The following is an 11329-nucleotide window of genomic DNA, read 5'->3' as shown; positions in this document are numbered from 1 at the left end:
ACCCTTCCTGTAAAGGCATCCGCAGACAGCATGTGGAAAGGCATAAGGATGAGAAGCACCTCTTACCTGTCACAGAAGGCAACAATAGGCCAGAAATGTGTGCCTCTGCATCTCTTTGGGATGACGACTGTGCAGAATCAGAACCAAGTGACTGGACCAATGACCCATGTAAAACAAAGGATTTTTAACTTGATCAAAACATGTTTCAAGTGAAGAGAGTACCTTGATATCAGATAGAAGTGGAGACTGTTCTTTCATGGGGCCAACTCTTACTTATGTGCAGAATGCAAGAATGAACCAAGGAGATTCAAAACCCACTCTTAGGAAATCATTCTCCTAAGAACTTTCTGACTATCAAAGCAAACTGGAATCAGTAAAACATTAGTATGAAAAAAAAAGTTAAAACCACCCATAATCTGAAAACCTGGAGGTGACTGCAGTTTGTACTTTGATGTATTTACTTTATACACATAAAATCTACCCCCCCACACACATACATACACAAAAGAGAAGATAAATTCTTTTATAGATGCCTCAAATGTAGTGGCTCCAATCTGGAACCTCCAGTGGTGGACTCTACCCAGCAGGTAGGAAGGTATAGGCACAGGGAGAAATACCTTCCTAGTGGTAGGGCAGTTATATAGAGGAGGAAAAGTTTATTTGGGGCTCAGTTTCAGAGGTCTCAGTCCATAGATGGCTGACTCCATTGCTCTGGGGCCCAGGGTGAGGTAAAGCATCATGGCTGAAGGATGCACTGGAGGTAAGCAGTTCACCTCATGGCAGCCATGAAGCAGAGACAGGGGGGAGAAGATAAGGGGCCACAGGGAAGATGCACCCTTCCAGGGTATGACCCCAGTCACACACCTCCTCAGCCATGCCCCATCTGCCTACAGTTACACCCAGTCATTCAAACTAAAATGGACTGATTAGGTTACAGCTCTCAACAATCCAATCACTTCAATTCTGAAAATTCTTGCATTAGCAGGAGCTTTTAGGGAACACCTCATATCCAAACTACAACACAGGAGGGTGGGGATAGACTTTTACTTAGCCAAAACAGAATGGGACATATTTCTTTACGATGTTCATTTTTTTACTTAACAGTAAGACATGATTCTCATATTCTTATTTGAGAATGTGATTGTAAATGGCTGCGTAACATTCTGTCATGTCAATGTTTCATAATATAGTTAACTAGTTCTATCCAATTGGCATTTTGACTGTATCCAAATTTTCATTTTCACTCTCAACATTATATTAGCATGCAATTTTCTGTACCATGGCCAAGACTGAATATTATGTCATTAAAAACACGTTAGCTGGCTTGAAAGGTATCTTATTTTAATTTGCGTTTGTTTATTAGGAAGACAGACATTTTTCACATTGCTTATCCATCTGTATTTCTATAATGGTTTAGCTATTAATATCTTTATTCTAGGTCACTCATGGAATATTCATTTTGTTTTGTCAGTATTTGATAGTTAGGATATTATCCTAACCCTTTGTCATACTTTAAGATAGCAAGTAATTTCTCCTGTTTTTACATTTGTCTTTAAATTTGTGTCTGATGGCATTTTAATGGCTAGAAATATTAAATTTTTATATATTAAAATCTTTTCCACTGTTACTTTTTTCTTTTATGCATAGATCTTCTTAGGGATAATATATACAGCTATCTATATTTGAGTCTATTATCTTTTATAGCTTAAAATTTTAATTCTTTAATCATATTTGAATTTATCTTGGTGTTGAGGTGTCTAAATGTATTTTTCACTAAATAATTAATCTAATATCTTAGTATCTCAGCATAATTTTTCAATATTCCATTCTTTCTCCACTGATCTGAAAATAACATCTTTAACAAATACCAGACACACACACACACGAGTATACATGTGTATATACTGTTTTGTTCTTTGAGCTGTTGGAATACCCTTATACAAAGTTTCCAGCTTTTTAACACATTTTAGTAAATGCAGTGCAAGTTAGTACTCATTATTCATTTTTTTATTAATCTGAAGAATATTTTATTTTTTAAAAAATTTAATTGACATACAATTGTACATATGTGTAGGATACAATGTTACATTTTAATACATTTCACTACACAGTATGTAGTGATCGGATCAGGGTAATTAGCATATCCATCACCTCACGTATCATTTTTGTGTTGAGATCATCCAAAATTCTATTAGCTATTTTGAAATATTCATTAATTGTTGTCAATTATAGCTATCCTACTGTGCTACAGAACTTTAGAGGTTATTCCCCCTATCCAACTGCACCCTTATACCCGTTCTCTATCTTCCCATTCCCCACACCCTTCCTGGGCTCTGGTAGCCACTATTCTATCTTGTACTTCTATTAGATCAACTTTTAGCTTCCATATACCAGTGAGAACACATGGTACATGTCTTTGTGTCTATTTTGTTTTACTTAATAGAACATCCTTTAGTTCCATCCATGTTGCTGCAAATGACAGAATTTCATATTTTAAGTTGAATAATATTCTATTGTGTACATGGACCATATTTTCTTTATCCATTCATCAGCTGATGGACATTTAGCTTATTTCCATTTCTTGGCTATCATGAAGAGCGTCCCAATGAACACTGGAAGTCAGATGTCTCCTTGACATACTGATTTCATTTCTTATGAATACATACTCAGTAGTGGAATTGCTGGATCATCTGGTAGATCTATTGCTAGTTTTTTGAGCAACCTCTATACTGCTTTCCATAACAGTTGTACTAATATATATCCCCATCAACAGTATATGAGAATTCCCTTTCTTTACATCCTTTGCTAGCATTTGTTATTGTCTTTTTTGAAATAGTCATTCTAGCTGTGGTTTTGTCACTATCCATCTTTTCCCCAACTTTCTTGGTAGTGATCACTGGTGTGCTCTTTCAGTTAAAGCTTAAAAAATTGAATTCTCTATTCCTTTGAGTCCAAGATATGCTTTGTCCAACGATTTTGTGAAACTTACCCTGTAACTTCACAGTTCATTCTTTTAACCTAGTTTGAGTAGCTTTCTGTTCCTTGAGGTTTTATTTTTTATTTTTTTATGTTTTGGTACTGGGGAGTGAATCCAGGGGTGCTTAACCACTGAGCCACATTCCCCAGCCCTTTTTTGTATTTTATTTAGAGACAGGGTCTCACTAAATTGCTTAGGGCCTTGCTAAGTTGCTGAGGCTGGCCTCAGACTTGTGATCCCCCTGCCTCAATCTCCCAAGTCACTGGGATTACAGGTGTGCACTACCACGTCCAGCTCCTTAAGGTTTTATCTGAGCCCTATTCTTTCTCCACTTCCTTCTTCTGTGATCTTATCTAAACATCTGATATTTATCGTCTTTAGGAATAAAATTCAGATTGATATCATTAAAAGCTAACATTTATTGCTTACTGTATACTTGGTAGCATTACTTTAATTCTATTTAAAATCCTACAGGACAGAAAAAGGTGTTATCTCATTTAGAGATGGGGAAACCTAGGCTTAGATAGATTAAATAACTTGTCTAATGTCACAAGGCTATTGCAATATTTAAGAGAGCTAGGATTCAAATTCTGTTTTGACATGCCCACCATGCTATAATATATAGCACTTAAAATAAGGAAAAGTGAATATCGAATATTTCATTTGCTTTAAAATTCAAAAATATGGCAAACAGATACAGACTTATTTTTGGAATTGAAAATGACACAGAATCAGTATATTATACTAAAAGAAGGCTTTAATGACAAAGTGCTTAAAGGCATTGGCTGGACTGCTTGGATGATATGTGATCAGTTATTAGTTAATTGATCATTAATTGATTAATGGTAGATGATTTCCATGTACAACACTCTCTACAGTGCCTGGTACATATCAATTCCAAAATGCATTTTTTTTCACATTTTTAACTTCCTTAAAATCAGTAAGCCTCTTATGACCAGTTTTTAATTGGCAGTATTAATCTTAACAATGGTTGTCATTTTAGATTTGATGAAATAAGGCATAAGTGCTTAGTAAATGTTTAGCTGTTACACAAGATGACCACTTATTCATTCAGAAAACATTTATCCTATGTGAACTGTGGGCCAGGCACTGTTCTAGGTATTGGGACAGAGTAGTAAATAAAGCAATAACTCCTACTCATTAAGTTTACCTTCCAGTGAGAAACGTGAAAAACACAGATTAACAAGTAAATGATACAACATGTCAGATGGTGAAAAGGGATAAGGGGAATGGAAAGTGGCTGAGAGTGCTATCCTAAACAGGGTGGTCAGGGGATATTCACCTGACAGACTTGATTAGAGTAAAAGGGGTTAAAGGGTGAGCCATGAAGAGAGCTGGAGGGAGATCTTTCGAGGTGGAAGGCACAGCAAGTGCAGGGGCCTTGACATGAGAGCACCCTTAGAGTCTTCGAAGAGTGTCAAGGGGGCTAGTATGGCTGAAGTGGAGAGTACAGGAAAGCAGAAGGTGAAGTGGGGGAAGGGTAAAGGCTGTGGGGGAGGGTAAAGGCTATGGGCAGGCAATTTGAAATATGCAGGTAAGGACTTTTTTAACTTTATATTATGTGGTGCTGAGGATTGAACCTGGTGCCTCACACATGCTAGGCAAGCGCTCTACCACTGTGCCACAGCCCCAGTCCAAGTAAGAGCCTTTTGAAACCCTTTCACAAAGGCTCTAGATTTGAGTAGGGATTGTGTATTAGGGCTCAGAACTACCTAGCAGGGACTGCGGGAGTGTCATGTCTACACTGCGCTTGAAGCCTAGGGATGACTGGGAGCAGGGGTAAAGATGGCATTAATTTAAGGAATGTGAGGAGAGAGACAGTTCCATTTAGTCTCTTAAACACACTAATGCACAGTCAAAATGATTCATGGCACAGAAGAGTTTGAGGGCAGAATGATAATGATACGTGATCAGAATAACAAACTGAGGCTACTCTGAAAAAAGTGACACTCAGGGTTCAACACTATTGATGACACACAGTTCAAACTGGCCTTGGTTTTGATTTTTCAAGTTATGCTGTCACAACATCTGTCTGCCCTTCAAATGGGTTGGACAAAATTCAAATTATTTTAAGAATACTGAAGAACATTGGTAAAGTGACTACATACAAGAAAGTAAAGTACAGAAGCCAGATTTCTGCAACTAATATAAGGCATATGCTTTTGTAAATCTTCCCGTTTCCTAGAAGGGCATGGTTAAGAGCATGGTCTTTGGAGGTAGACCAAGCTGGTTCAAATGTCACTTTTGCTATTTAACTTCTATGCCACTTTGGTTAAGTAACAAACTCAAGCCTCAGTCACCTCATCTGTAAATTGGGAATACCACCCGACCTTAGAGAGGTGCTGTGAGTATTAAATAAAATAATGCATGTGAAGTACATAGCACTGGAACCACTCAATAAAACTATAGCTGCTTTCTCCTAAAAATACATTGTATACCATAATTTGTTATTTGTTATACATACCTCTTGAAAAAAAGCAACCCAAATTCATACTGCCATCAAAATACAGAGTAAAAGCAAAGGGAAAGAAAAACACTTCCTCAGAATTTTAAAGGCAATACTAATATTCAGAAAGTAGACACATTGAACTTAAACATGATCCTTCAAATTGACTTTTTAGATGCATGGTAACCCTCACAAGAAACATACACAGAATCACTCTTCTTGCTAGCAGTAACCTTAAAGGGAGGCACAGAGTTGTGAAGTTATTCAATGAAATAACTGAGAAGAAAAACAGGTTCAGTAGAACCTCAGTAGAGAGCCCCTTCACCAGTCCCACAAATGCAAGAGTACAGTTCATCAGTGCAGATAGACAAATGCTAAAAGTACATTTATCATGAAACACTTACATTCATTAAATTTCCACATTGTTTTTAATGTTTTCTTGGAATTTTAATGACCATGTAGGCCCCCATATTTGAAATGTCTGTACAAAAAGTTCTACTGCCTTCCTAATAATGGGACTTATTTGAGTTGCAGATCTATGAGATCATGATTCCGATTGATGATTCAAGGGAATAGATTTTTAAGGAACTTGAATTATACAAATCAATTTATGCTCTTAAAGCTGAGCTTATGGAATAAAAATGGAGTTAGCCATAATGACATGGAATACATGATCTTTATTATTTTTAATGCATCAATCTAAAGTCACACATCAGATCAAACAGGAATACCACAGTATGCTTTTATTTTTCAGGTATTAATGAGTTCTCTAAATTGCTATGTCCAAAACTTTTAAGTAGCAGTAAACATCAGTTCTCCCAAAGAAGCTTAGGTGAAAAACAATTCATTCTATCCATGAGTTTAAAGCCCTGCTGTTTGATCCACTGTTGTACTAACAAAAAAATGAACTTAGCGAGTAAAGCTAATTGAACACTCAGTTCATATATTTTGAGCCTCCTATATTTTATTGGAGTTAAAGCAGCTTTTGTTTTAACCCTTGGTTAATATTTTGTATTTTAATTATCAAGGAATTAAACATTTGCTAATTATCTCAGAAAAGTTATGATACCTAATGAAGAATCAGTGATACTAGTTTCCTGCCTAAAAGTTAGAAAACTTTTGAAATGAATTCACAATTTTGAACATCTCTGAACATCCAATTCATATACTAAGCAAGGTAACAAATCTGGTTTTTAGACAATCATCTCAAAAATATGTACTGAAATGAAGCCACTGTTCTTAATGGTACCATATTGACCAAATTCCTTTTACCAAATAACAAATAACCAAATGTTTTCAAAGAATGTTTTAAAAGAAAACATTCTTTATATGCTATAGCAACAGAGAATTTGGATCTGCAAAGCAGAGCTACAGAGTTCGAAAGGAGTTGTAATTGAGTAATCTGACTTCCTACTCCAGTCTGGAGTATATGTGTAGATAGATAAGATTGTCAGGAAGAATGCTGATGAACTTTCTTTCTTTAAGAAAATTTTGTAATTCCAGTTATTGGCAGAGTTCTGGCATCAGTTAATGGCAGTAATACAGCGGTGAGCATATGCATTGTGCTGAGAGGTAGACTGGGACTTAATCCTTGGATTTAATAACAAACTAGCTTTAAGGTTTAAACTCAATTTTTTAGGCTTAACCTTAATTTTGAAAATTTCTGAAGTAAAGGCAGATCTTTAGGAATTTTTGCTTTTAGTTCATGGTAGAGATAAAATAGGTTGGTAAAATAAATATCTGCCTTATGCCGAGGACAGGTGTGTAAAGCTGCCATTTGGGTCCTACACAACCATAGCACTGTGCTTCCAAATAAAAGGGCAACTCAGCAGCTGAACTAATCAAGCAGACACAGGGATGAGAGGTCTCTAGTATTTTACTCCAGAAGCCAGAGCCATTAGAGGTCTCTACAGGGATATAAGTCTCTATCAGGATCAACAAATTTACAGAATAATCCCGGTCCAGCTTTGGCTAGGCAGCCAAATGACTGATTACACATCAGGGCCCACTAGCCTCTAGAGTTAGCACTTGCTGCTGTGAGAAAAAAGAAATCAATGCATTAGAAATATCAATTTGAAAAAAAAAGAAATATCAATTTGAACTTATTCATACAGGGAATAGGAGAGTACAGGAGGAACATGAGCAAAGTATACAGAGGCTTTTTTTAAGTGCAGGATGAATTAACTTTCTGAACAAGTTAAGGCTCTGAGGGGGAAAAATTCTAAATCATAACCTTAATAGTCCATTCTAAATTAACACCTGAAAAAAGCTGAAGTTCTTACTTTATCTTTCAGCATAAATGTCAAATATGAAGTCATCAATTTATTTCAAACTCCAGAAGGAAAGGGAAAAAAAAGGACATCCTTGTTAAAATATAGTAGCCACTAATGGCAAAGGCAAAAACTGCCAGACTTTTGCTATTTAATACATTACTGTAAAATATTATTTTCTTGCAGTGCTGGGGATTGAACCCAGGGTCTCATTCATGCTAGACAAGTACTTTCTTTACCTCTGAGCTACACTCCCAGTCCTCTTTTAAAACTAAAAGAAAAACACAGATTTTAATAATCCTCATTAGGAAATGGGGAAAGGAAGTCTTATTGTGAACCAAATTTTATGTTTGTCACCAATGAAAATGAATTCATTATGTTCTTGAATTTATTTCTGGAAGCACGTTAAATTCTCTAACAGCTTTGATTTTGCAAATAACATCAAAGTAGCAAAATACAAGTAACTACAACATATAAAATTATACTTCAGTAGAAATGCTTTCATAATTGGATCCAGAGGCTTAAAATAATTATTTACTTTTAAAAGACATATTCTGAGCCATAATTCTTCTTTCAATTACATTTTAACAAAGGAGGAGAAAGAAAAATAGGAAAAAAATGATCCTAATACATTTGTTTTCTTAAGTAAGTGCTACTCATGCCCAAATTAGCTAGCAACTCACTGAGGTTAGTCCGCGATAGATCTTAATCAATCTACTGCACAGTATTTCCTGGCTGTTAGCCAACGGAAACATAACTTTTGATTGCAAAAAGAAAAAAAAAAGCATGAGATCTCATTGACTATACAGATTGATAACCAGTGCGACTTTTCCTTCTTCCAATCATATAAGAGATAAATACAACAATTATAAGGAAGCCCAGGGCCACACCCACTGCAACAGGAATAAGAAAGTTGAGGTCAGAGTCAGCAGAACATTCTTCAGCTGTTAGAAAAGAACAGACAGACAGCAAGGAGAGGAAATTAGTAAAGAATGCAATTAAGCAAAGCAAGCAAACAAGAAATAAGCATTTTGAGAGTGTACACAGGTTAGTCTTTCATAGTATTATCCTTATTTCTTAAGACCCATCCAAACATCTCATAGCAACTGATCACCCTACATCTATTATCATCATCTAAAATCACACCAAATTCTTCAGTACAAAAAGCAGAAGTTAAAGGAAAATGAATGGGAAAAGGTCCAAAATACAAATTGTGCTTGCCCAATATGGGAAGATTTTAGGTTTAATTGTCTAATGGCACTAGGGAAAGGAGCAATCTACACTTAAAAAAAAAAAAAATGGACCACCAGGAAGGCAACGGGTGCAATTTGAATTTCAAGCTCGGAATTTAGGCAGAACTGAATTTGAATCCTGACTCCTTCAAGTACTATCTAATGGACTTTGTCAAATTATTTAAACTAGGCCTCACTTTCCTCACCTATATAAGGTAGATATTAATATCTGTATTATAAGGTATTTAAAGATCCCTTCGAATTGTATTTTAAAGTATCTGATACACTTCAGGCAGTCAACAAGTACTCATTCCCTTCTCTTTTCCTCCCATGTTTGTGATCCCATCCAAAGATGTTTAGGGTTTGAGTAATAACAAGCAGAGGTCATAATAGGAGTGTCTCAGTACAGTATTATTGAAAAGGCCAATATTCAATGCTTAAAAACACTTAAGCAAAATATGGTACAGCAGCTCAAAGTGCCCAACTGTGATCTCATTATTTTAAGTTTAAACCAGCAGTTGTTTCACTATTGAATAATTAGATTTCATTGGGGCAAGTTTTTTCAAAATGCAATGGTTTTGTTGCTTGCAGGATGTGTAACCTCAGTGAAGTCACTCCCCTTTTCAAAAACTATGGCATTAGAGTAAATTATCTTAAAGGTCCTCTCCAGCATAATTCTAGGGCAAGTAACAAAATGTGATATTTGGTGTGATTTATTATTGAGCAATAACTTGCACTTTTCCCCTAATCTTAACTTTACCTCCTCTTACACTTTTCCCATTCATAAAAAAGTTACTAAGGTTTGGAAAACATAAGGTGAATTTTAATAACCACATTAGCCTTTGTTGGAAAGATTTACTGTGTTTTACTGCAAGCCCTCAACCAGAGATTGAAAGCTAGGTACCAAGATACACTGAATAGTTAATCAGTAAGTTATAGACTCTGAACAAGCTGATATATACATTCAAACATTCACTTCAATGTGAAAATCTTCTCATCTATTAGGCTTCCTTCTTAGTTATCTATACATTCAATATCTGTACCTCACTTTTACCATAAAATGTTTCAATAAGGGCTGATTATCTAGCTCATTTTAATGCCAACAGCCTCTATACCCCCATCGATGCTCTGCCCCATGGGGGCTGTCTTGAAGAAGTAAGAGCCTAGTTGCTATGCTTCACTGCCTCCCTTCTGAGATTGCTGTTAGCTTACATTTCATAAGTACCAGTCTGATGACAACACTAAATAGATTTTAATGCTCCAGAGAGCAACAAGATGAGGTAGAGAAACACAACACAATCTGTCCCAATTAGTTCATAGAATATTTCTATCTTTCAATGCTAATCAGGCATCCAAGAAGGAGCAAAACACAAGGAATAAAAGGCAAGTAAATATGCTTAAATGTTTTCAGTCTATATTGCTGAAAAATAAATATAAAGAACTCTAATTCTGGAGCCAGTTTAAGTTCTGTGGTAGCCCTTTGGGTCTGTTTTGTACCTCGGGAAAAAAAAATCACAAACATAAGATACTGATTTCATTTTTTTTGAATTTTGAGACAGGGTCTCACTAATTCGCTGAGGCTGGCCTCGAACTTGCAATCCTCTTGCCTCAGTATCCCAAGCTGCTGGGATTACAGCACTGATTTCATTCTTTACTGGGACTCAAAAAATCAGCAAAAGTCACATAGCCTTAAACATGTGGATGGCCCTAAGGACACTGTTTGTTTCATTCCACTGAAAACCAAGTTCAAGTACACATGATGGGCATTTATGCCACATCAATATTTATTTAATGAACCATATGCAAAGGCACAGTGATGAGTATAAATCAGGATAGTCCTTATAATTGAAACAGAAAACCAATAGTGAAACAATATTTATTAATTCCACTAAAACACACTACATATTTTGTTTTTATAATGGTCATGTTAATAAGTTTCAGGCATCTTAGGTTAGGATCAAAATTTAGGCAAAGCTTCGTAAGACAGACCTTGAAACACAGCATATCGATGTTCTTTTTAACAAATTTGTCTTCAGGAACAGTAAATAAAACATTTTTTATTTTAAGCTAATTGGAGAGAGCAGTTTTATTAATAAAGACTGATCTCAAAATGATGGGACTAATTTAAGAATTAAAGTTTCAACATATCATTTAAGGAGCAAAGTGTTTCTTATACCGAGAGGCAATAAAACCTTATTATTTGCATGTATTTTTATATAATCGATCAGATTGGAGGTTCTAAAATTGCTCATATCCAGCATGATGACGCTTGAGACCAATAAAATAAGCCAGCAACACTAGAATAAGTACTCCTGCCAAGGCTGCTCCCACCGCTATGGGCACAAGGAAGTTGTCGTCATCTGCACTGCAGTCTTGAGCTAGA

General features: G+C 35.8%; 1 protein-coding gene across 2 annotated transcripts in view; it reads right to left on the bottom strand.

Moving 5' to 3' along the window:
- Positions 1-2039: 2039 nt before the first annotated feature.
- Positions 2040-11329, bottom strand: part of LAMP2 (lysosomal associated membrane protein 2) — a 42431-nt gene continuing 33141 nt past the window's right edge. The window contains exon 9 of one of the 2 annotated variants that reach the window (XM_079123404.1): positions 2040-8658. In XM_079123404.1, coding sequence (XP_078979530.1) covers positions 8516-8658 — 143 coding nt within the window. In that variant the 3' untranslated portion in view covers positions 2040-8515. Of the gene's footprint in view, positions 8659-10803; positions 11325-11329 lie in introns of those variants that run through there. The other variant, XM_079123403.1, reaches the window with a different exon arrangement.

This window comes from Sciurus vulgaris (assembly GCF_902686455.1).
Source record: "Sciurus vulgaris genome assembly, chromosome: X".
NCBI lineage: Eukaryota > Metazoa > Chordata > Mammalia > Rodentia > Sciuridae > Sciurus > Sciurus vulgaris.
Note: the sequence above shows the minus strand (reverse complement) of the source record. Positions and strands in the feature narration are given on the sequence as shown.